The following is a 26,586-nucleotide window of genomic DNA, read 5'->3' as shown; positions in this document are numbered from 1 at the left end:
ACAGGCTTTAAGAGCAAAATGTGGGCAAAAGACCAAAAAAAAAAATTTGACATGTCCATATTATTCAAACCACAATTCAAATAGTAAGGAATAGAAAATAATAAAATATTTCAAGACATGCAGGTACAAAGGTGCTCATCATAGAACTGATTTTACAAGTAAAATTTCAGAATTATTTTAAACTTAGCCCAAGGAAGCTTGGTTGTAGAAATTATAGCTCATCTCTATGAATGCATATTATATAACAAGAGAACAAAAGGAGAACATTTGTTTAGAAATATGGTCCCAGAGAATTATTACAGTAAAAATAACTTTCAATGAAAAAACGCATATTTTATTTAAAATATAAAGTTATGTAGATGTCTATTTGTGGTGCTGGAGAAGACTCTTGAGAGTCCCTTGGACTACAAGGAGATTAAACAAATCATCCTAAAGGAAATCAAACCTGAATATCCATTGGAAGGACTGATGCTGAAGCTGAAGTTCCAATACTCTGGCCACCTGATTCGAAGAGATGACTCATTGGGAAAGACCCTGATGCTGGGAAAGACTGAAGGAAAAAGGAAAAAGCAGAAGGGGGCAGCAGAGGATGAGGTGGTTAGATAGCATCATCGACTCAATTGACATGAATTTGAGCAACTCTGGGAGATGATGGAGAACAGAGGAGACAGTGGTGCTACAGTCCATGGGGTCACAAAGAGTTGGACACAACTTAGTGACTGAACAACAACATACAGGTATTTATGTATTTAAAATGTATTTTGTCAAGCAGTGGTATTAGGAGTGACTTTTGCTATATAAACAAAAATACTTTCTACTATACTCGTGTACAGACAGTATAAAATATGCTTAAAATAAAAACAAAAAAAGCTCCTGTTTCCCTGATAAAATCTTGAGAAAATACAGAAATGATTGCAATACCAACTGCAGAAAATAATATAAGTAATCTAGGTCCCTTACAATATTTGGTGCATCTTACAAATATAAAATACTATCTTTACAGATGATCATTTACTAATGCACTTCCCCACCAAACTGCCTTAATAGTTTGATACTTAAATTTTTCTCTCTGCAATATTTGTTTAGGAAATGATCTGGAAAGTGAGCAAGATGTGTGTACTATAATTCACTTGATAGCTTTGTATGAGGAAAAATGAGCAACAACCTAGAAGTGCAACAATGAGGAAACAGTTAAAACATGTATAAACATGAATGCAGAGATAGACATGGATAACCTGTACGCTTCATAATTTTTTTCCTTCAATGAAGCTGAATAATTTTTCTGACCAAAGGAGAAAGGGCAGTAAACTATTATATATGTATCTACTTATTAATTCAATAAAATATTAACAACCAGAAATAATATTTTAAAATTATCTTTAATGAAATGAAGTTAAAGAGTATTGTGTGTATAAACATACACACACATATTTAGGTGTCAAAAAGCAAGTATAAAAACAATATGTACATTATGATATACATACATGACAAATGAATCAGAAAAATACTAGAGAGATACAGCCTAATATGTTTCATGTACTTCACAGCAGCTATTAGATAGATGCAGAAGAAAATGATTCAGGGAGGTTATTGGGACTGATTACTTATGAAATTAATTTTCTTCTGTTGACGTGTCTGCTGTGTGATTTTTTTTTTCCCTACAATGAAGCTGGATTATTCTTCTGAGAATGAGGAAAAGAGCAGAAAGTGGGCTCAGGGAAAGGAGGTGATAAACAGTATTTAAATTCAGCATAACAATCATCAAGTGGGCCAAGACACAGGCACATGCATGCGCGCGCACACACACACACACACACACACACACACACACACACACACACACACACACCAATTACAGTGACCAGGAGACTATGCAAGGGAAATGGGCATACTGTTTTTACTAGTTGAGGTGGCTGGCATGAATAACTTGGTACAATGCTTATGAAGGGGCCATTGGGCAACACAAAGGAACACTCTTTAAAATGTCCACATGTGGATTCTGCAAGTCCACAATTAAGAACATCCTGTACGCTAGCAAAGATTTGGCTTGACAAGGAAGAAATTCACTCATCAGAGTATACACAGTGCTAGGTTTAAACACAGGGAAAGAACTAGGCACCACCTGAATGTCCAACAATGCGGCAATGATTATAGAAATGTTAGGGTCCGTAGATACACTCTGCAGGCACAGAAGATGACCTTTCTCAAGCCTGTGAATATCATGGAAAGTTCAATGGGTTGACGTTTGTTTGGTTTTAGTTTTTGAAAAAGCAGGTTAAGAAACACCACATACATGAACCATTCTATAACAGTGTTAAAAGGGAAGGTGGGGTGGAGGAGAAGGGTGAGAGAGAGAGAAGGAGAGAAGAGAGCCTGAAAAACAGCACACCAAAATGGTAAAAGTGGTTGTCTCCGGGTAGTAGGGTCATGGGGAGCAATTACTCTCTTGGTTTTCCCTCATCTGATTTCCTTCTTCCTGATGTTTCTATCATGACATTGCATCACCTGTGCAATAAACAAAGAGAGAAAGTGCTTTTTAAACCAAACCACAAGGAGAAGAGGCAGCCTTAACTATCAAGTGGCACAGATTAGCAAGGTTATTCACAACACCCAACGTGGGTGTGGCGGGAGGGGAGGAAAGGGAAGGGGGAAGTAGAGAGAGAGAGAGAGAGACAGAGAGACAGAGAGACAGAGAGAGTGAGGGACAAACAGGAAGGCACAGGTGGAGGGAAGGAAGGAGGAAGGAAGGGGTGAGAGAGAGACCTGCACTCCCAATACAATACACTGCTGGTGGGTTGGGGGAAAAAGGGTGGGGGGTTTGTAAACCGGGTGGGAGCCAAGGTTTGGCTCTGCTGGCTGGCTCGCTCCTGGGATGTTTTCATCGCAAGGTGGCCTCCTCATCGGTGTCTTCCTCAAAATCCTTGACGTCAGCACTGGTGGACTGCCTGGCCCAGGCTCCCCTTTCGGCCTCTCGTTCTTTATGCGACTTGAATCTCCCAACGAAAATTTTGCGGTAGTTCAGGAACATGCCATTCATCGCATCTATGGCCCGCTCGGCGGACTCCTGCTTCTGGAAGTGCACGAACCCATAGCCCTTGGGCCCCTTTTCGTCGCAGGCCACTTTGCAGGACAGGATGTTACCGAACGCAGAGAAGATGTTGTACAGAGCCTTGTTGTCGATGGTCTTGCCCAGGTTCTTGATGAAGACGTTGCCCACTCCGCTCTTGCGGAGCGAGGGGTCCCGCTGGGACCACATGATGCGCACCGGCCTGCCCTTGATGACATCAAAGTTCAGGGTCTCCAGGGCCCGCTTGGCGTCCACCGGTTGCTGGTAGTTGACATACGCATAGCCCAACGAGCGGCGGGTGATCTTGTCCCTGCAAATGCGGATGGAGAGGATGGGCCCAGCCGGGCTGAACTTCTCGTACAGCATTGCCTCCGTCACCTCAGGGTGCAGGTCGCCCACGTACAGCGAGGCCATAGGAAAGTCCGGGTTCCCCTCGGAGCCCCCGCCGCTTTCCGCATCTGCATCCGCGGCGGCAGCAGCCGCCGCCGCCGCCGCCGCGGCCGCTACCGCTGCCTCCACCTCCGCAGCGGCATCCGCATCCGCCTCCCCCAGGGCGGGCGCCGCAGCCTCCGCTACGGCGGCGGCGGCTTCGGCCTCGCTGGCCTCCACCACCGCCACGGCCGCCGCCGCCAGTGCAGCCTCCGCCTCCTCCTCCGCCAGGGCTGCCACCGCCTCCCCCAGGGTGGCCTCCGCCACTGCCTCCTCTACTGAGGCCTCGGCCTCCACCTCTGCTTCCGCCTCCGCCACGGAGGCCTCTGCCACCGCCTCTGCCACGGTCGCCGCCGCAGCCTCCGCCGCCGCCGCAGCCGCCACCGCCGCCGCCACTGTCGCCGCTGTCGCCACGGTCGCCGGTGCTGCCGGGCCGCTGCCGCGACCTCCCTTCCCGCGAGCCTGCGCGGGGGAGTGAGAGGCTGGAGAGGGCTGGAGGGCAGGTGGGCGCCGGAACCCGGGCTGGGGGCGCAAGCTGGGGCGGAGGACCCCGGGCCAGCCGATCCAGCGAGTCCCAGTCACCTGGGATGGCTAGCGCTGCCAGGAGCGCGCCGGTGCGAGTCACCGCAGCCCGCAGCCCGCAGCCCGCAGCCCGCTGCTGCCGCCGCCGCTCGGTCGTGGGTTAGCGTGCGGGGCGCCGGCGGGCAGCGTGTGGTGGGGGGCGGGGGGTGTTGGCGTCTGTGGTCCGGGCAGCTGGGAAGGCTTCTGTCTCTTTGGTTCCCCCTGTGGCTGCTGCGGGGCTTCGGGGCAGCGGGCGGTGGGAGGGGGCGGGAGCTTGGTGTTGGCGGGAAGAAGTGTGGGTTCTCAGCCTCTCGATCAACTGGATGTGTAAGAAGAGGAAGATGGGGAAAGGGTTCCATGTGGACCAAGGAAATCTGACATAGATTTAGGGAGTTTTGTTTTATCCTTCCTCTCCCCATAGAACATTTAAATGATTAAATCAAGCACCTTGCAAGAGAAGGTGGGCGGCATTGAGAAAACATTTGCCTGGCCTAAACAAAGCGAAGCAAAAATGGTTTTCTCGAGTTAAGGGGTTGGGTCTTCCCCACCTCAACGCACACACACTCCCAAACATTACCACCACCAAGGCAACAACTCCTACTCTGAATTGGAGCTGGGGCTAATGGGACACTCTCCCCCTCCAGCCCTGCAGCCCGCTGACCCATTTTTTTTATCAGATTCTTCCGCCTTTTCCAGCTCATTCCTTCCTCTACAACACTTGCGGAAGAAATAAAGAACACAAGAACACGTACTCATTTATTCATAATGCCATGCCACAAATATGTATGGAGCCTAGAGATATACAGGAGTCTGAAGCCAGAGGAGATGGACCGGTTTTGAGATTGACCTTGGGAGCAGACAGTGTGGGCTGGAAACCCTGTCCCTGCTCCAGATTATGGGAGACCTAAGGACCTGGGGGTTCCTCAGCCCCCAACTCCTCCCACCCACTCAGCCTCAATTCATGCAGCCTGGAAGCAGGGGAGAAATCAAGAGCAATCTGTTCTTAGTGCCATCCTCCATGATAAGTGAGGAAAGTCAAATCAAGAGCCGGAAACAGGACCTGGTCCAGAGCCAGGCATTTGTTTCTTCTTGTCTCTGCCCTTGACTTGCTGACATTCCCAGTGTGAACCACAAAGGGCACATCCATGTTCAAAATAAAAACAAAACCGGAAATCTCTCTAGGATGGGGTGTCTCTTTCCAGTTCACCAGTTAATATTTAGGGGAGCCTTACCCACCACTTGGCACTGGGGACTTAGAGACAGGCAGTGTGATACTTGAGTAGTGAATGTTGATGTGTTGGAGGTGTGGGGCAAGGTGAGGAAAGGTGAGCAGTGTGTATTGGAGCAGAGAGGAAACACAAGGCCAAATGCTGAGAGGATAGGCAAGCAAGCAACCATTAGAGTAGAGTGCAACAGAGGCTAGAGTCCTACTTCTTCCAGTAGGAGGACCCACCCAATAACCTTTTCTGGTGGGAATCAAGCAAAACTGCACAGAAGACTAAACCTCCAAGGTGACCTCTGAAAGATGAGTAGCAGTCCAGCATGTTGAGGCAGAATGGAAGGCATTCCATTCCCACAGACAGAGGGATTAGTCTGTGTCCAAGGCCCTGTAGCATGCTAGCACATGCATAGTCACTTCTCGTCATGCCTAATCATCTGATGTGGACAGAGCTCATGATCTCCAAGAGTATATGGTAGAAGATGGGGTTGGAAGGTGTGGGGGCCCTGAAAAGAAAGCTAAGATGCTTGAACTCTATACCCAAGCTCATGGGGCCCACTCAGCACATTCACAGAGGGACTTGGTATGATCAGATCTTTAATACAAACTAAATATCAACACAGAAAGTAGCTAAGAGTAGATGTTAAAAGTTCTCATTAAAAGGAGAAAACAAAGTGTAACTGAGGTGATGGATGTTTAGTAAACTTCTTGTGGTAATCATTTTAGTGACATGTACATGTTTCAAGTCATTTTGTTGTACACTTTACACTCATAGTGTTATATGTCAATTATATCTCAATAAAACTTGGGGGGGGAACCCGTCAATATACATATAAATGTACGCACACATGAACACACACACACACACACACACACACACAGTCGGCACTGAGACAGAGCTGATAGAATTTTTAAAAAGACAGTCAGATGTGACCAGTTCCAAGAACAACTCTTCCCTCCTTTCCCCCTTCACCTTCATAAATAGGGGTTTCACAGTTACCATGAGCCAGGCATTGAACTGTGGACTTCGGGGTCAAATATGAAAATTGATCAAACCATAGAGCCTTTCCTTAGCATGTCTCACTCCACTAAAGCTTGGGCTGCCCATACAAATAAGAGAAATGCCAGCAGAGGGCTAGATGCGCTATGTGATTGGACTGAGGTGGCCATGGAGTTTCATCTGCCCAGCATATATTCTCTCCTCCCCCTCACTCCAGTCCATCCACCTTCCATGGGTATATAAAGCTGTTTTCTGTGGTGGCAGCATAGCCTTGACCTGAACAACCCTGCACCTTCAGAACTGACTGGGTCACCATGGGATGTGAAGCAGTGAGAACTTTCTCATCGCTGCCTGGAAAGCATCCCAAGAAGACTGAGCAGACATGTACCTCGCCAGCATGCAAAGTCTAGCCCTCTACCCCTAGACAGGGCTAGTGCCAGCAAAGGGCAGGGACATAGAGTTAGGAAGAGCCTGCTGTGCAGCTGGTGCCTTGACCAAGGTGGTCACTGTCACCACTCTTAGGAGCCACCTCCTGAGAATCTTAGATTGCTTATAGGCAGGAAGCAGATGAGCTGTGCCTCGCCATTCCAGGTGGCCGCCAAGAGGGACCCAAGGAGGCAGAGGCCAAGGAGGAAGCCACGATTGCTGGTGGGTAGGGGGTCAGGAGATGACAAGAACTTCTCAGCCCATTGTTTGGAGGCAGAAGGGACAAGGGGGACCAATTCAAGGACCAGAACTCAACAAGTTCTCTTTCTCTGACTTTGACTTCCAGCCCACAGAGCCAACAGAAATCGAAACAATAGGAGAAAGAGGTGAAGTAAAGTCACGCTTGGTCACTGAACCCACAAACTTGTCAGAAGACGATTGCTAGGCCCTTGACCCTCCAGCAGCAGGAACTGGGCTACTCCAGTGACGAGGAGAGCAGCTGGGGAATACTCTCCAAATCCTTTCTCACAGAGACTTCTATGACATCCCCTTCTCCTTCTTTTCAGTTCCTGGTCACATCTGCAATCAAAAGTGTTCTGACTACTGGCTGCTGTAACTGAGGCAAAAGTGAAGGGCCCTGTGGAGTGTCGGTAGAGGGAGGGAGAGGTCCCTTCAGTAAGTATTTATGGAGGGCTACTCTGTACCAGCAATTCTTCTAGACAGAGAGCCCCTGCATCCAAGGAACTTATTTTCTAGTGGGAAATATAAACATGGCAGAAAATATAAAAGCACTTAAAGGTTGCTACAAATGCCCTCAGGGAAATAAATGAAATGATTTGGTACATATCACCTAGAACCCAAGAGAAGTGGCAGAGGTCAGGGATGGCCTTTCTGAGGACAGTGACATGTGGTCAGTTCTGCTGGGAAACAGGGGGAAAGCCTGCCCAGCAGGGAGAACTGCAATTCCTCTGGCCTTGTAGCAGAAAAGAGGGGCACTGGAGGGGCAGAAAGGATGCCAGTGTGGCTGGAGCCCAGTGAGAGAGGGGATGGGGGGACCAGAGGACACTGCAGTGGTGGGAAGGAGCCATGATGGAGTTTCGTTTTCACTCAAAGAGCCCTGGGGAGCCTGAGCAAGAACTGAATCAAGGGAGTGCCATGATCTAATTCAGTAATTTCTCTCTGACTGCTCTCTGTGGAAAATACCATAAGTGGGCAGGGCACAAAGCAAAGCAGGGAGACTGATTTGAACCTTCTTGCAGTAGCCCACTTGGGAGATGGCGGTGGCTTGGCCCAGAAAGGCAGCATGAATTTAGAGAATAGTGCATGGGTTCTCATGATACTTTGGAAGGAGAACAGACATCACTTGCTGGTGGATTGAAGGCAGTTGGTGAACAAACTTAAGACATGAATGATTACTATGAGAGTATTTTCTTGCAAGTCTTGGTAATGAAGGTGTTATGTATAGTCGCAGAGAATACAGGGAGTGGATGTGATAGGTTTGGAGAAGGAAGAAAGGCAGCTGGGCATGTGTGTCAAGAGTTCCTATTTGCACTTGTTAAGTGTCTGAGGTTTGGAAAAGTACACTCTCCATGTAGACTGCAAAAGCAGAATTATCAAGACAACAGGACATAAATAGTGTTTAAAGCCACAAGACTGGGAAGAATCACCTCAAGAGGGTACTGTTAGGAGAGGAATGTGCATGGCTATTCACTGAGAGACGCCAATATGTGGAAGTTGGGTTGAGGATGACAAGCCTGCAGAATAGACTGAGAAGAACTGGACAGTAAATGGGCTGGGCCTAAACCTGATTTCTCTCCAAGGCCGTGCATGATCCAGCCTCAATGTCCTTAGTCAGGTCCTGCTTTCAGTGTTCCAGGCTGTATATGAATGGGAGTTGGTTTAAAGCGGGACAATAAGAACTTTGGTTGCTAAGGTTTGAACTTCTCTTCCTGTTCACTGCAAGTTGGGGCAAACTAGGATACAGAAAACGCACTCATCAATTGGGGAATGACTGAAAACATTGCAGTATAGCCATTCTATGGATTCTTATGCAATCATTAACAAGCATGAGTTATGTCTATAGGATCTGATTTAGGGGCACCTTCAAAATATGGAAGAAAGCAAACTGCAGAGAGGGGACAGTATATAGTCCCATTTGTGTGTTGGGGGTTGGGGCATCGGAGAGAAGATAAGAGGTAGTGATCTCACACTTATTTGTATGCTCATTTGAATCTCCACCTGGATATCTCATAGGCATTTCATCCTTCAGTTCAGTTTACTTCAGTTCAGTTCAATCGCTCAGTCGTGTCCGACACTTTGTGACCCCATGAATCGCAGCATGCCAGGCTTCCCTGTCCATCACCAACTCCTGGAGTTCACTCAAACTGATTGCCATTGAGTCAGTGATGCCATCCAGCCATCTCATCCTCTGTCGTCCCCTTCTTGTCCTGCCCCTAATCCCTCCCAGCATCAGAGTCTTTTCCAGTGAGTCAACTCTTTGCATGAGGTGGCCAAAGTATTGGAGTTTCAGCTTCAACATCAGTCCTTCCAAAGAACACCCGGGTCTGATCTCCTTTAGAATGGACTGGTTGGATCTCCTTGCAGTCCAAGGGACTCTCAAGAGTCTTCACCGACACCACAGTTCAAAAACATCAATTCTTCAGTGCTTAGCTTTCTTCACAGTCCAACTCTCACATCCATACATGAACACTGGAAAAACCATAGCCTTGACTAGACGGACAAAGTAATGTCTCTGCTTTTGAATATGCTATCTAGGTGGGTCATAACTTTCCTTCCAAGGAGTAAGCATCTTTTAATTTCATAGCTGCAATCACCATCTGCAGTGATTTTGCAGCCCCCCAAAATAAAGTCTGACACTGATTCCACTGTTTCCCCATCTATTTCCCATGAAGTGATAGGACCAGATGCCATGATCTTAGTTTTCTGAATGTTGAGCTTTAAGCCAACTTTTTCACTCTCCTCTTTCATTTTCATCAAGAGGCTTTTTAGTTCTTCTTCACTTTCTGCCACAAGGGTAGTTTCATTTGCATATCTGAGGTTATTGATATTTCTCCCAGCAATCTTGATTCCAGATTGTGCTTCTCCAGCACAGCATTTCACATGAAGTACTCTGCATATAAATGAAATAAGCAGGGTGACGTTATGCAGCCTTGACGTACTCCTTTTCCTATTTGGAACCAGTCTCTTGTTCCATGTCCAGTTCTAACTGTTGCTTCCTGGCCTGCATATAGGTTTCTCAAGAGGGAGCCTTAAATGGAAAAAATGGAACACCTGAGTTTCTTTTATCTCCTGTCCCCAGCTCTCCCTAACTTGGCTTCTCCCACAGAAGCCTTCCCCTTCTTGATGAATAACACCACCATCCACTCAGGTATTGAAGTGAAATAAAAATGGAGAGCACCCTTATTTTTTTTCTCTCCCACATCCACATCTTCCTCTGGTCATTATCCCATCCTTCAGCCATTCCTATCACCTCTACCACCAAAATACCACTTGAACCTCTCCAACTTCGCTGGGAGTCCTCCATTGTGCCTCTCATGGGGTCCTGCCAAGCCTCCTAACTGGTCCCCCACTTCCACCAAACTTCCTTCTCCATCCAGTAGCCAGACTGATCTTTCTGAAAAAGAAATGGTGCTTTTTGCCTCCCCCACTCAAAACCCCAGGGCTGCGTGGCACTGGAGCAGCAAGGAGATACCTGACGTCCCAGGTCAGTGGCAGTGGCTTTGAGGAGATACCCCACTTCCACGGTAAGGAGCAGTAGCTGCCCTTTGCTGGAGCAGCCGTGAAGAGATACTCCACGTCCAAGGTAAGAGAAACCCCAGTAAGATGGTAGGCGTGGAGAGAGGACATCAGAAGGCAGACAGACTGAAACCACAATCACAGAAAATTAACTAATCTAGTCACATGGACCACAGCCTTGTCTAACTCAGTGAAACTAAGCCATGCTGTGTAGGGCCACCCAAAATGGATGGGTCATGGTGGAGAGTTCTAACAAAATGTGGTCCACTGGAGAAGGGAATGGCAAACCACTTCATTGTTCTTGCCTTGAGAACCCCATGAACAGTATGAAAAGGCAAAAAGGTAGAACACTGAAAGATGAACTCCCCAGGTTGGTAGGTGCCCAATATGCTACTGGAGATCAGTGGAGAAACAACTCCAGAAAGAATGCAGAGATGGAGCCAAAGCAAAAGCAACACCCAGTTGTGGATGGGACTGGTGATAGAAGCACGATCCAATGCTGTGAAGAGCAATATTGCATAGGAACCTGGAATGTTAGGTCCATGAATCAAGGCAAACTGGAAGTGGTCAAAGAGGAGAAGGCAAGAGGGAATGTCAGCATTTTAGGAATCAGTGAACTAAAATGGACTGGAATGGGTGAATTTAACTCAGATGACCATTATATCTACTACTGTGGGCAAGAATCCCTTAGAAGGAATGGAGTAGCCATCATAGTCAACAAAGGAGTCCGAAATGCAGTACTTGGATGCAATCTCAAAAATGACAGAATGATCTCTGTTCATTTCCAAGGCAAGCCATTCAATATCATGGTAATCCAAGTCTATCCCCTGGCCAGTAAAGCTGAAGAAGCTGAAGTTGAAGGGGTCTATGAAGACCTACAAGACCTTTTAGAACTAACATCCAAAAAGGATGTCCTTTTCATTATAGGGGACTGGAATGCAAAAATAGGAAGTCAACAAACACCTGGAGTGACAGGCAAATTTGGCCTTGAAGTACAGAATGAAGCAGGGCAAAGGCTAATAGAATTTTGCCAAGAGAATGCACTGGTCATAGCAAACACCCTCTTCCAACAACACAAGAGAACATTCTACACATGGACATCACCAGATGGCAAACACCACAATCAAATTGATTCTATTCTTTGCAGCCAAAGATGGAGAAGCTCTATACAGTCAGCCAAAACAAGATCAGGAGCTGACTGTGGCACAGATCATGAGCTCCTTATTGCCAAATTCAGACTTAAATTGATGAAAGTAGGGACAACCACTTGACCATTTAGGTATGACCTAAATCAAATCCTTTACAATTATACAGTGAAAGGGAGAAATAGATTTAAAAGACTAGATCTGATAGACAGAGTGCCTGATGGACTATGGACAGAGGTTCGTGACATCGCGCAGGAGACAGGGATCAAGACCATCCCTAAGAAAAAGAAATGCAAAAAAGCAAAATGGCTGTTTGGGGAGGCCTTACATAGTTGTGAAGAGAAGAGAAGTGAAAAGCAAAGGAGAAAAGGAAAGATATTAGCATCGGAATGCAGAGTTCCAAAGAATAGCAAGGAGAGATAAGAAAGCCTTCCTCAATAATCAGTGCAAAGAAATAGAGGAAATAATAGATTAGGGAAAGACTAGAGATATTTTCAAGAAAATTAGAGATACCAAGGGAACATTTCATGCAAAGATGGGCTCAATAAAGGACAGAAATGGTCTGGACCTAACAGAAGCACAAGATATTAAGAAGAGGTGGCAAGAATCCAGAGTTCAGTTCAGTTCAGTCGCTCAGTCGTGTCCGACTCTTTGCGACCGCATGAACCACAGCACACTAGGCCTCCCGTCCATCACCAACTCCTGGAGTTTACCCAAACTCATGCCCATTGAGTTGGTGATGCCATCCAACCTTCTCATCCTCGGTCGTCCCCTTCTCCTCCCACCTTCAATCTTTCCCAACATCAGGGTCTTTTCCAGTGAGTCAGCCCTTCACATCAGGTGGCCAAAATATTGGAGTTTCAGCTTCAACATCAGTCCTTCCAATGAACACTGATTTCCTTTAGTATGGACGGGTTGGATCTCCTTGCAGTCCAAGTGACTCTCAAGAGTTTTCTCCAACACCACAGTTCAAAAGCATCAATTCTTCAGCTCTCAACTTTCTTTATACTCCAACTCTCACATCCATACATGACTACTGGAAAAATCATACCCTGAGCTAAACAGACCTTTGTTGACAAAGTAATGTCTCTGCTTTTTAATATGCTGTCTAAGTTGGTCATAACTTTCCTTCCAAGGAGTAAGCGTCTTTTAATTTCATGGCTGCAATCGCCATCTGCAGTGATTTTGGAGCCCCCCAAAATAAAGTCAGCCACTGTTTCCAAAGTTTCCCCATCTATTTGCCATGAAGTGATGAGCCCAGATGCCATGATCTTAGTTTTCTAAATGTTGAGCTTTAAGCCAACTTTTTCACTCTCCTTTCACTTTGATCAAGAGGCTGTTTAGTTCTTCTTCGCTTTCTGCACACTGAAAAACTGTACAAAGGAATTCTTCATGACCCTGATAATCATGATGGTATGATCAGTCACCTGGAGCCAGACATCCTCGAATGTGAATTCAAGTGGGCCTTAGTAAGCATCACTACGAACAATGCTAGTGGAGGTGATGGAATTCCAGTTGAGCTATAACAAATGCTAAAAGATGATGCTGTGAAACTGCTGCATTCGATTTGCCAGCAAATTTGAAAAACTCAGCAGTGGCCACAGGACTGGAAAAGGTCAGTTTTCATTCCAATCCCAAAGAAAGGCAATGCCAAAGAATCCTCAAACTACTGCACAATTGCACTCATCTCACACGCTAATAAGGTAATGCTCAAAATGCTCCAAGCCAAACTTCAGCAATATGTGAACCGTGAACTTTCAGATGTACAAGAGGGTTTTAGAAAAGGCATAGGAACCAGAAATGAAATTGCCAACATCCACCGGATGATCGAAAAAGCAAGAGAGTTCCAGAAAAACATCTATTTCTGCTTTATTGACTATGCCAAAGCCTTTGACTGTGTGGATCACAATAAACTGGAAAATTCTGAAAGAGATGAGAATACAAGACCCTCTGACCTGCCTGTTGAGAAATCTGTATGCAGCTCAGGAAGCAACGCAGTTAGAACTGGACATGGAGCAACAGACTGTTTCCAAATAGGAAAAGGAGTACATCAAGGCTGTTTATTGTCGCCATGCTTATTTAACTTCTATGCAGAGTACATCATGAGAAACGCTGGGCTGGAAGAAGCACAAGCTGGATCAAGATTGCCAGGAGAAATATCAATAACCTCAGATAAGCAGATGACATCACACTTATGTCAGAAAGTGAAGAAGAACTAAAGGGTCTCTTGATGAAAGTGAAAGAGGAGAGTGAAAAGGTTGGCTTAGAGCTCAACTAAGATCATGGCATACGATGCCATCACTTCATGGCAAATAGATGGGGAATCAGGGGAAACAGTGGCTGACTTTATTTTTCTGGGCTTCAACATCAGTGCAGATGGTGACTGCAGCCATGAAATTAAAAGACGCTTACTCCTTGGAAGAAAAGTTCTGACCGACCTACAGCATATTAAAAAGCAGAGACATTATTTTGTCAACAGAGTTCCATCTATCAAGGCTATGGCTTTTCCAGCAGTCATGTATGGATGTCAGAGTTCGACTATAAAGAAAGCTGAGTGCAGAAGAATTGATGCTTTTAACTGTGGTGTTGAAGAAGACTCTTGAGAGTCTTGGACTGCAAGGAGATACAACCTGTCCATCCTAAAGGTGATCAGTCCTGAGTGCTCATTGGAAGGACTGATGTTGAAGCTGAAACTCCAATACTTTGGCCACCTGATGCGAGGAGCTGACTCATTGGAAAAGACCCTGGTGCTGGGAAAGACTGACTGCAGGAGGAGAAGTTGATGACTGATGATGAGATGGTTGGATGGCATCACCGACTCAATGCACATGAGTTTGAGTAGACTCTGGAAGTTGGTGATGGACAGGGAGGCCCGGCATGCTGTGCTCCATGGGATTGCAAAGAGTCAGACACGACTGAGTGACTGAACTGAACTGAACAAAACCCCAGAAGTGTTTCCTGTGTTACTGGGACTAAAATGCAAACTCCTCAACATGACTCAAACATAATGAGCTGCATGACCTGGTCCTTGCCAACCTCCCCATTCTCACTCACCTTTCTCTCTCCTGGTCGTTGTGGGCCTTCTTAGAATACTGACTACTCCACTATTCTAAGCCCCCATCCTTCACGAGGGCTTCCACCTACCCCAAGCTGTCTTTCTCCAGCCTTTTAAAATCACTAACAGGTTTTCAAGCAAATACAAAAGATAAGACATTTGTCCTATTTTTTCTTTTGGATGTTTAGATTTTAAGGGTAATCAAAATACAAAATATGGCTTTGGAGACCCCCTTCCCCCACCAAACCCCATTCTCCTTGCCACCCTTCATAGGGCATATACCTACGTCACTTCTGGGTGTGAATGAAGGCAGGAAATAGGCAAATCCTCAGTTTCTCCTCTAATTTCTTTTTCTCTCTCTGTCTCTTTCCCCTTACTCCTTTCATGAGGTTGAGAATTTCTCTGACCCTTTGCGATTTGTGTCTCAGAAACAGACAGGGTCCACAAAAGGGAACATGATTGGTGATATTTGGGCTCAGGATGGTCATGAGAAATGAAGAATCCTATACTCCTAGCAGTCCTTGTATGTTCCTGAATTCCTGGTCCTAAATTCTTCAAAGAACGTGATCCTTGGAGTCAAATGGACTCTCTTGTAGACAGAGTTCCAGAGCAAAACACATGACCACTCTCAGCCTCAGTGTGTGCTTTGAGTTTGAATTTCAGAAACCCTAATTAAGGTTCTTGGGAATGTTTTTTAATAACAGGCTGTTTTGCCCAAGTCTACTTAGGAACAAACAATGAAGAGCTGACTGATGGTTTTTACATAGAATTTCAGATACTTTTCTCTCTGGGAACCAATTCTCCTTCCAGTGTATGCTTAAAACTTTCATGCCCTTCTTTGTCATGATCTTAGGCAGTTTGCAGGCATGATCCTATAAACAGTATACCTGTAGGTACACTCCCAGTCCATGCCTTACGAGCTGTGCTTACCTTGGCCAACTTGCTTTCCCTTTTTTGTTTGTTTCTTTAGCTTTGGAGTCCTCATCTGTACAAAAGGATGGATATTTGTAAGGGAGAAAAGACATGATAATGTTTGGAAAATGTTTTTCAGGGTGCTTGGCATGCATTCAATGCCCAACACAAGGGACTCCTTATTAATGTCAGTTCCCTGTGTCCTGAGGAGATCCTTGTTCGGCTGGTTTTTGAAGGCCCAGTGTCTCTCCTTTCTGGTGCCCAAAGAAGCTTGGCACTTTCTCCCTAGCCAGGAACCTGATCCTCTGGGTTACATCCCAGGTTGTGGCTGGACTTTACTCCAGGCAATTGCCTGATTCTCTGGCCTGAACTCACCTAACTTACACTCTCATTCAGGTTTTCCTTCATTCCCTGAACTTAGGACCTTTTTATGATCCATGTATTTATTTTCCTTGAGGTCCAAGGACTTTGCAAGTCAACACATGAAAGAATGCCATTTTCTGTACTCAAGAAAACCACCCAGTAGATTTGATAATGCTATCTCATAGAATGGGGTGTTGAGTCAGGAGCTGAATTTTCTTTCAACTGCTACTGAGCCCTTTGAGCACCCTTTTGGGGACCATTTCATAGATAAATTACTATAAGGCAATATGTTCCTTCAGCTTCCTTCCTGTAGGGTGCTGAATGCATTTTGATGTCTTCAGGATGTGTCTCTTGAACCTTATTACCAACATTGTGCTAAGACACAGTCATGGGTTATTGGCATGTGAATGGCCGATCTTCATTACCATGAGTTGCTGAGCAAGTTAAGTTTTCACTGTGCATAATATATGCAAGATAAAGTCTCCTTTCGTATGGTAAAGCCTTGATAAAGTCATGCCAATTAGCTTTGGAATCTCCTCCCAGACACATCGTCTTTTAGAAACCATGCTTAAAAATAAAAATTGCTCTTACTGAAAGGAAGTCATGCACATGGGTAAATAAAGTAGTGATGATCAGAAAGTACAAAGGAGCTTGTGATAAAAAGCGAAGGTCTGCAACTCCATCACTTCCCACTCCCCAGTTGTGCTTCTCCCGGTAGCTCACTTTAACAGTCCCTGCTTGCACTGCTTTGGCAGTTGCTGTGTTATATGCAAATAAAGTGCTCAGTCTGAGATTTCAATAATTCATCAGCTACAGACATCACCAAGTGACCACGTTCTTCTTACAGAAGAGAATTTAACTCGTTCACAAGTGTCTTCAATGTGCCCTTGCTTTCTTTCTTTTGGATTTTATACTTTCTTTAGATTTTTAGTTCCTCAGCTGGAGACTCTAGTAGCTTCAAATAATGTACTTAACCCTCAGTTTCTTCTCAGCCACTTTGGCTTTTCTTTTTCTTATTACCACGTCTATCCTTCCCTTCCTTCAACCTCTCTTCCTCATTTCTACATCCCACTCTAGCCAGATTTATAATTATTTACATCAACTTTTGGAAACCTAAAAAAACATGCTCTGCTTTGAAAAGCAATACAAGTCTTTTACCTTTTAATGAATCTCTAATAATTTTGATCATAGGTCCACAGTTCTTCACTGAGCGTAGGCTAGACCAGAGAAGGAGATTAATCCTGGTGTCAAGTCCAAATGCTCTTTTTGTCTTTATACCACTAATTTCTGAAAGTTCTGTCACATTTGAATTTGACTTGTGTTTGATCTATGCATCAAACTCTCTCTCTCTCTCTCTCTGTCTCTCTCTGTCTCTCTCTCTCTGTCTCTCTCTCTCTCTCTGTCTCTCTCTCTCACACACACACACACACACACACACACACACACACACACTGAAATGGTTGCCGGGCAATTGATCATTAAGCCATTTAATCTTGTGATAGTTTATAAAATGGCTGTTTTTATAACCTCTGTTTTACACCTAGGAAAAGTTTCGTAACAAGGACTTAAATATCAGGCAAGGTTTCATATAGTGTAAGTGGCAGAGCCTAGAATTGATTCAAAGAAAGGCAGTCTTATTCCAGGATTGGTCCCGGTGACCAATATGTTATTCTACAACATGTGTCTCTCTTTCAGTTTACCAGAATCTATAACTATTGCCAAATTAATCCGTGCTGTTAAGACAGGTGCAACAGCTCACAAATGTATGAATAATGGTTTACAATCACCTACTTTCAAAACCTCCATCAATCCCAGACATCACAGGTTACAGAGAACAAAATTATCTCTTTGATTTTATTTACACTTTTCTCAAGTTCATAGTGAAAGAGTGAAGTCACTCAGTCATGTCCGACTCTGCGACCCCGTGGACTGGAACCTATCAGGCCCCTCTGTCTATGGGATTCTCCAGGCAAGAGTGCTGGAGTGGATTGCCATTTCCTTCTCCAGGGGATCTTCCCGACCCAGGAATCGAACCTGGGTCTCCTGCATTGCAGGCAGATGCTTTACCATCTGAGCCACCAGGGAAGCTCTCAAGTTCATACAAATCTATAAAAACAGACTGACATTTCCCTGAGTAGATATTCTTTTATTTTGTAAAAAAGGTTACAATTTTCTGTAACTTTCTACATTCAGAGAACAGGTTAACACATGTAGATTAAATTAATTCTGTTTAATTAAATCTGCTCTAGGGAACAAACTGGAATTAATGCAACAATGCCCTGATTGTTTCAGATGTTTTGTTTTTAATTTTTGCAGAAAAGTCACTCTTGCCTTTGCTCTCCTTTCTGTAACATGTCTTTTTATTCTCAGCCTGCTTTTAAGTATTTCAGCTTATTTTTGTTTTCAAAATGAATTAAGTAATGGTGAGCCTTAGTGAGCCTTTTATTGTTTTCTGCTTGGAATTCATAGACCTTCTTGGAGCTATGAGTTAATAGTTTTGCCTCATATTTGGAACATTTTCTACTATTAAATGCTCAGATATTTTTCTGTCCCTTCCTCACTTCCTCCTTTTTCTTCAGTGACGACAATCCCATGTAGGTTTGGTGACTTGATATTGTCCCACAGGTCAATGAGGCACTTTTGGTTCGTCTCATTTTTAAAAAGCTTTATTGAGGTATAACACATACAACAAAATGCACATTTAAAGTGTACAACTTGATGTGTTCTGACACATGACCCATGAAATCATCTCCACAGTTAAGAAACATTTTTTCATGCCCCTTGCAACCCCTACCCCCAGTTCTTCCTGACACTTCCCTCCCCATCACTAGGAACAAACACTATTAGATTGCTTTGCATTTTCTAGAATTGTACATGATTTATTATTGTCACACATACATGCATGCATGCACATGCATGATGATATGATCTTTTCTTGATCTGAATTCTTTCAGTCAGAGTAATTATTTTGAGGTTCATCCATGCATCAGTAGTTCATTACAATTTATTGCAAACCAGTATTCCATTCTCTGATGTACAGTCATTTCTTTGTGCCTTCACCTACCACCAGACATTTGGGATGTTTCTAATTTTTAATTATTGCAAATAAAGCTGCCATGAACATTCATGTACAAGTTTTGTGTGGCTTGGGTAAATACCTAGGAGTGGAAAGGCTGAACAGTATGGTAGGTGTGTATTCAATTTTATGATGAACTACAAAAATAGTTTTCCAATATAGTTTTGCATTTTACATTTCCATCAGTGGTATGTGATGGTTCCAGTTCCTTCAAATCCTAGCTCACACTAGCTATGGAGAGTCGTTTTAAATTTTAGCTATTCTAATAGTTGCGTGGGCTCCCTGATGGCTCAGAGGGCAAAGAATCTGCCTGCAATGAGGGAGACCTAGGTTCAACCCCTGGGTTGGGACGATCCCCTGGAGGAAGGCATGACAACCCACTAAAGTATTCTTGCCTGGAGAATCCCCATGGACAGAAGAGCCTGGAGGGCTACAGTCCATGGGGTTGCAAAGAGTCCGACACAACTGAGTCACTGAGCACATTTTAACAGTTGTGTAGGGCTATCAAATTGTGGTTGTTAGTAGTATTTCTCTAATGACCAGGGATGTTGAACATGTCTTCATGTGCTTATTTCCCATCCACGTATGAACAGTGAGTATCTGCTCTAGTCTTTTGTCCACTTTTAACTCAGTTGTTTGTGTTCTTAATATTGAGGTTTGAAAGCTCTCTCTATATATTCTGGATAACTGCCCTTGATCAGATTTATTTATGTTGTTTCTGAGAAAACTTGGCCAAACACAAGGTCAGAACAGATTTTCTTCTAGATTTTTCTTAGGCTTACTTTTAAGCCTGCCATCTATTTTGAGTCAATTTTTGCTGATATGTAGTGAGAGGTACTAAGGCCCACATTCAATGGATAGGAATGTCCCATTGTGCTAGCACCACCTTTGAAAAGACTGTCCTTTCTATCTATGAATTGCCTCTCTATATCGAAAATTAGTTGTACTTATGTGGTTGGGTTTATTTGTGGATTATCTATTCTGTTCCAATGGTCCACTTGTCTATCTTGATGTCAGTATCACAGTGTCTTGATGACTGTTGCTTTACAGTAAGTCTTGTGGTAGTGTTGACGCTCCAAATTTGTTCATCTTTCTTAAGGTTACCTTTGCTGGTCCTGGTCCTTTGTAATCCCATGTGGAGTTTAAAATATTCTTGTCAACGTCTACCCTCAAAAATCTTTTCTGGAATTTTCAGTGAGCTTGTGTTGATTCTACAGGTCGATTTGGGAAGAACTGACATGGTAACTTTATTGCACCTTCTGACCAATGAGCATGGAATATCCTTCTGTTTATTTAAGTCTTTGATTTCTCTCAACAGTAGTTTTGAGATATGTAGCTTGAAAGTATTATCCCTAAGTACTTCATATTTTCTGATGTGGGTTTAAATTTATTTTAATTTCTTACTGCCTGGTATGAGTATATAAAGTTACAATTGAGTTTTCTCTGCTGCTGCTGCTAAGTGGTTTCAGTCATGTCTGATTCTGTGCGACCCCATGGATGGCAGCCCACCAGGCTCCCCCGTCCCTGGGATTCTCCAGGCAAGATCACGGGAGTGGGTTGCCATTTCCTTCTCCAATGCATGAAAGTGAAAAGTGAAAGTGAAGTCTCTCAGTCGTGTCCGACTCTTAGTGACCCCATGGACTGCAGCCTACCAGGCTCCTCCGTCTGTGGGATTTGCCAGGCAAGAATACTGGAGTGAGGTGCCATTGCCTTCTCTGACAGAGTGCATATGAAAATAAAATTAGAATTAACATGAAGTTATCTGAAGCAGCTTATGTTAAAGTGGTATTATTTCATTCTTGAGGGTTTGGTACCTTTCACTAAATAGAGCTATATGGAATTTTCTTCATAGGAATATTTTTACTTATAAATTCAGTTTCCTTCATAGATAGAAGACTCTTCAAGTTATCTATTTCTTACTGAATGAACATTGGTAGTTTGTGCATTTCAAGAAATGGGTCCATTTCATCTAAGTCATCAAATTTATTGGCATAAAGTTGTTTGCAATGTTTCCTTATTATCATTTTTATACCTACAGGTTCTGTCATGATGACATCTGCCTCATGGTGAGGTTGACAATTTGTGTCTTCTCACTGTTTTCCCTGAACTGTTAACCTGAAGGCTTATCAGGTACATTGATCTCTCCAAGGGAATAGCTTTGGTTTGATTCATTTTCCCTATTGTTTTCCTGTTTCTGTTTTACTGATGTCTGCTCCCTAACTGATCCTTACTATTTCCTTTCTTCTTTACTTTGGCTTGAATTTGGCCTTTCTTTGTCTTGTATTCTCCTTCCGTTCTTAAAATGGCATCTACAGTCACTGATTTGAGACATTTCTTCTTTTCTTTATATATCAAGAGTGTTTCTTGTAGACAATGTATGGTTGGCTTTTGTCTTTTAGACCACCCTGACAATATGTCTTTGAATTTGTATATTTAGGCCATTCACATTTAAAGTCATTATTGATGTAGTTGAATTAATGTCTGCCTATATCTGTAACTGTTTTCTATTCATTACACTTGTTCTTGTTTTTTTTCTTTCCTTCTTTCTCTGCCTTCTCTGGGTTCAATAGAACATTATATATGATTCCATTTTATGTTCTCCCTTAGCAGATTGATTATGATTTTAAATAAATTTAAGTGGTTACTTTAGACTTTGCAATATATATTTATAGCTACTCAAAGTCCATCTTCAAGTAGCATTACACCACCTCACATGTAGTACAAGCACCTTAAAATACAGTGTCTTCTCCATTCCTCCCTCCTGTTCCTAATGGCAATACTGCCATTCATTTCATTTATCTGTGTGATATAGTTATTGAATACGTTGTTACCATTGTTGCTTTAGATCAGCTAAGAGTAAGAATGGCAAGTGGTTTTATTTTACTATTATTGATTCCTTCTTCTGTGTCCTGCCTTTCTCTATGTAGATCTAAGTTTTTGGCTTTTATCATTTTCCTTTTCTCAGAGGAACTGCTTTTAGGACATTCCCTCAGTTTGGCTTTGTCTGAGAAAGTCTTTGCCTTCACTTTCAAAGGGTAATTTCACTGTATGTAGATTGCTTGCTTGATTGATTTTTTTCTTTCAACATTTTAACTGTTTCACTCCACTCTCTTCTTGTGTGTGTGGATCCTGACAAGAAGCCCAATGTGACTCTTATTGTTCCTCTATACTTATGGCACTTCCCTGCTTCCCATGGTTTCTTTGAAGATTTCATCTATTGTCTGTTTTTCTGCAGCTTGAATATGATATTCTAATTTTTGGTATTTATATTGCTTGGTGTTTTCTGAGCTTCTTAGATCCATGTTTTGGTGTCTGTCATTAAGTTTAGAGATATATTGTGGGTGTGGGGACATGAGCAGGAACCAGCATCCTGAGTTGATGGACTTTAGAGCTGAGAGATTAAACCTTGAGGTGGAAAATGACTCTTTGCAAACAGCTGCTCTTGGGTTTTGGATGAGACAGAGTAGGCTCCATCTGTGGAAGATCTGGAAGCTGTCCTGAACTACTGTGTAGCCACAGTACCTTATATTCATCACGTTTAAGGAGTGATGGAGGAGTAGCCACAGTACCTTATATTCATCACGTTTAAGGAGTGATGGAGGAGTGGGTAAGTGTTTCATTCACTGGAGCTGATTCCCAGAAGTCACTGAGCAGACATTCTCCTCTGTAGCATGAGAGAGTCAGAGCTTATTGTTATTAATATAAAGGCACTGACATGATTACAGTTAGGTTTCAAAACAGCAAAGACTTAATACATTAGAATGTACAAATATTTGTGTAGAGGTAAATCTGTTTCTAGAGGTGAGAGAGAAAGCAAAATTAGCTTGGAGTCCAGCCCAGAAGAGCCTTCAACCAACTGGATTTGGGTGACAGATTTTTTGAGCAGGGGAAGGATCTGATGAAAATACAACCTTACCAAAATTACAAGGGCCAGAACTATCTTGTTTCCTTAAAAGATCAGTATTCTCCATGCTTTATACTGTCCTAGTGAGGATAATGATGATAATAATTTGCCTAAAATCACTTGGTTTTAGAGGCTGATATGCCCGATGGCTGTTTGGGGAAGCCTTACAAATAGCTGAGAAAAGAAAAGAAGTGAAAAGCAAAGGAGAAAAGGAAAGATACAAGCATCTGAATGCAGAGTTCCAAAGAATAGCAAGAAGAGATAAGAAAGCCTTCTTCAGTGATTAATGCAAAGAAATAGAGGGAAACAACAGAATGGGAAAGACTAGAGAGCTCTTCAAGAAAATTAGAGATACCAAGGGAACATTTCATGCAAAGATGGGCTCAATAAAGGACAGAAATGGTCTGGACCTAACAGAAGTAGAAGATATTAAGAAGAGATGGCAAGAATACACAGAAGAACTGTACAAAAAGGATCTTCATGACCCATATAATCACGATGGTTTGATCACTCATCTAGAACCAGACATCTTGGAATGTGAAGTCAAGTGGGCCTTAGAAAGCATCACTATGAACAAAGTTAGTGGAGGTGATGGAATTCCAGTGGAGCTATTTCAAATCCTGAAAGATGATGCTGTGAAAGTGCTGCACTCATTATGCCAGCAAATTTGGAATACTCAGCAGTGGCCACAGGACTGGAAAAGGTCAGTTTTCATTCCAATTCCAAAGAAAGGCAATGCCAAAGAATGCTCAAACTACCACATAATTGCACTCATCTCACACGCTAGTAAAGTAATGCTCAAAATTCTCCAAGCTAGGCTTCAGCAATACATGAACCATGAACTCCCTGATGTTCAAGCTGGTTTTAGAAAAGGCAGAGGAACCAGAGATCAAATTGGCAACATCCGCTGGATCATGGAAAAAGCAAGAGATTTCCAGAAAAACATCTATTTCTGCTTTATTGACTATGCCAAAGCCTTTGACTGTGCGGATCACAATAAACTGTGGAAAATTCTGAAAGAGATGGGAATACCAGACCACCTGACCTGCCTCTTGAGAAATCTGTATGCAGGCCAGGAAGCAACAGTTAGAACTGGACATGGAACAGCAGACTGGTTCCAAATAGGAAAAGGAGTACGTCAAGGCTGTATATTGTCACCCTGCTTATTTAACTTATATGCAGAGTATATCATGATAAACACTGGACTGGAAGAAACACAAGCTGGAATCAAGATTGCTGGGAGAAATATCAATAACCTCAGATATGCAGATGACACCACCCTTATGACAGAAAGTGAAGAGGAACTCAAAAGCCTCTTGATGAAAGTGAAAGAGGAGAGTGAAAAAGTTGGCTTAAAGCTCAACCTTCAGAAAACGAAGATCATGGCATCCGGTCCCATCACTTCATGGGAAATAGATGGGGAAACAGTGGAAACAGTGTCAGACTTTATTTTGGGGGGCTCCAAAATCACTGCAGATGGTGACTGCAGCCATGAAATTAAAAGACGCTTACTCCTTGGAAGAAAACTTATGACCAACCTAGATAGTATATTCAAAAGCAGAGACATTACTTTGTCGACCAAGGTCCATGTAGTCGAGGCTATGGTTTTTCCTGTGGTCATGTATGGATGTGAGAGTTGGACTGTGAAGAAGGCTGAGCGCCAAAGAATTGATACTTTTGAACTGTGGTGTTGGAGTCTTGAGAGTCCCTTGGACTGCAAGGCGATCCAACCAGTCCATTCTGAAGGAGATCAACCCTGGGATTTCTTTGGAAGGAATAATGCTAAAGCTGAAACTCCAGTACTTTGGCCACCTCATGCGAAGAGTTGACTCATTGGAAAAGACTTTGATGCTGGGAGGGATTAGTGGCAGGAGAAGAAGGGGACGACCGAGGATGCGATGACTGGATGGCATCACTGACTCGATGGACGTGAGTTTGAGTAAACTCCAGGAGTTGGTGATGGACAGGGAGGCCTGGCGTGCTGCAATTCATGGGGTCACAAAGAGTCGGACATGACTGAGCAACTGAACTGAACTGAACTGAATGCCCATTTTAGTTCCCTGCCTGTTGACCTTGGAATGCCTGTTTTTTGCCTCTAAATACAAACACCATGTATTACTGGCATCAGTTCTCTCAGAGCCTACTCTAGGATGAGTAGGGCCCAGAGAACATTCCACTGTAACTTCTCACTTACCTTTGTTTCTTCTACTGATTTCAAGAAAAGCCTGGGATGTAGTGGGGAAAATAATATAATATGGGACTGTGCAATCTGAGGGGAAAAGAAGAAGCATTTTTGAAGGGCTCTGTCTTAATCTGAGTGGGGATAGTTGGAGGCTGATTATATGTACATCAATCTAAGGCCTACCTTTAGGATCCCAAGCTATCTCCTCCCTATTTGAAGCTCATGTTTATTATCAGGTATGAAGGGTGTATATGTTTGGGTAGGGAGAAATGATATGTTTTCTTCATCCTTACATTGAATTGCCTCCTTCAAAAGGCATAACAAGGAACTGAAAAATCACTGTCTATAGGCCATAGTCCTGACAGGTATTTATGAACAAGAAATACTGTCCTATGTCTAGGACTCAGTATGTGGGTACAAGTCTATGGGTATATCTTAAACACCTCCCTATCTCCAACAGCCAACCCTAACCCAATAAAATTAATATCTTTCTGAGAAGATATAAGAAAGATATTGATATAAAAAAACAAACATTTCTAGATTAATTTTTGTCTTAATGAGAAAGGAACGAGAGAAGGCAAAGGAAAGTGGCAGCAGGGAGAATGGTTCAGCGTTTTGTAGAAGTGGATTCTACAGAGTGTATTCATCCCTGGGCAGGCTGAGACATTAGAGCTTCCCTCCATGCAAAACTAAAGGCCATACTCTGAAGGTTCCAGGGGGATTCAACTCCTTGTACATTAAGGAAAGCTATTAATGTGTTTTGATGGATGCCTCTATGAGATCCACTCATGCATTCTGTGTCTGAAAAACCCGCAGTTTGTTCATGGGCCTGCTGATTTTTGGTGTTTCAACATCTTACAAGGCCTTCATATGTTGTTGGGTTGAAAGGGACAAATATATTCCAATCCCTGGGATAGACTTGCCTGCTGATATGGGAAAAAAATAAAACACTCATCATATGAAAATGAATAATCTGCAGTCAGAGACAAAGGTGCCTGTTGGAGGGGCTGTCTTGTGGTGATGTGGGTGTGCTTGGGAGTTGACTCCATGTATGTGAGGCTAAGAGTTTTTCTTTGGATCTTGAGATTTTTTTTTTTTACACGTATACCTCCACCACCTGCTTCCAGATAACCACTGTGCAATTCTTCTCAGGTATGAAGACTCCGTGTGGTGTTGAAAGAAGAGAGATGTTATTCCTTTCTCATTCCTGACTTCGTCCTTCCCCCATCAGGGTCAGAGCTCTCTGCTGTGGAAAATCATTTAAAAAAAAATGTATTCATTATTTATTGGAAGGAAAATTGCTTTACAGAATTTTGTTGTTTTCTGTCAAAACCTCAACATGAATCAGCCATAGGTATACATATATCCCCTCCTTTTTGAACCTTCCTCCCAGCTCCTTCCCCAGCCCATCCCTATAGATTGATACACAGCCCCCGTTTTGAGTTTCCTAAGCCATACAGCAAATTCCCATTGGCTATCTATTTTACATAT

At 43.4% G+C, this 26,586-nt stretch overlaps 1 protein-coding gene and 1 non-coding gene across 2 annotated transcripts; both read right to left on the bottom strand.

Annotated features, from left to right (window-relative positions):
• Window positions 1-1,360: 1,360 nt before the first annotated feature.
• On the bottom strand, window positions 1,361-3,858 carry LOC102183049 (polyadenylate-binding protein 1-like 2). Its single transcript, XM_005702103.3, has one exon. It carries the CDS (start codon window positions 3,479-3,481, stop codon window positions 2,879-2,881), a length of 603 nt encoding a protein of 200 aa, XP_005702160.1. The 5' UTR covers window positions 3,482-3,858; the 3' UTR covers window positions 1,361-2,878.
• Window positions 3,859-17,946: 14,088 nt separating this feature from the next.
• Window positions 17,947-18,018, bottom strand: TRNAC-GCA. Its single transcript has one exon. It is a non-coding gene; the product is annotated as a tRNA-Cys (tRNA).
• Between the last annotated feature and the right edge of the window lie 8,568 nt (window positions 18,019-26,586).

This window comes from Capra hircus, unplaced genomic scaffold, assembly GCF_001704415.2.
Source record: "Capra hircus breed San Clemente unplaced genomic scaffold, ASM170441v1, whole genome shotgun sequence".
NCBI classification, from domain to species: Eukaryota; Metazoa; Chordata; class Mammalia; order Artiodactyla; family Bovidae; genus Capra; species Capra hircus.
Note: the sequence above shows the minus strand (reverse complement) of the source record. Positions and strands in the feature narration are given on the sequence as shown.

What these genes read in the sequence shown, in the direction of transcription:
- LOC102183049 (XM_005702103.3), bottom strand. Translation starts at nt 3,481, where the DNA reads ATGGCCTCGCTGTACGTGGGCGACCTGCACCCTGAGGTGACGGAGGCA.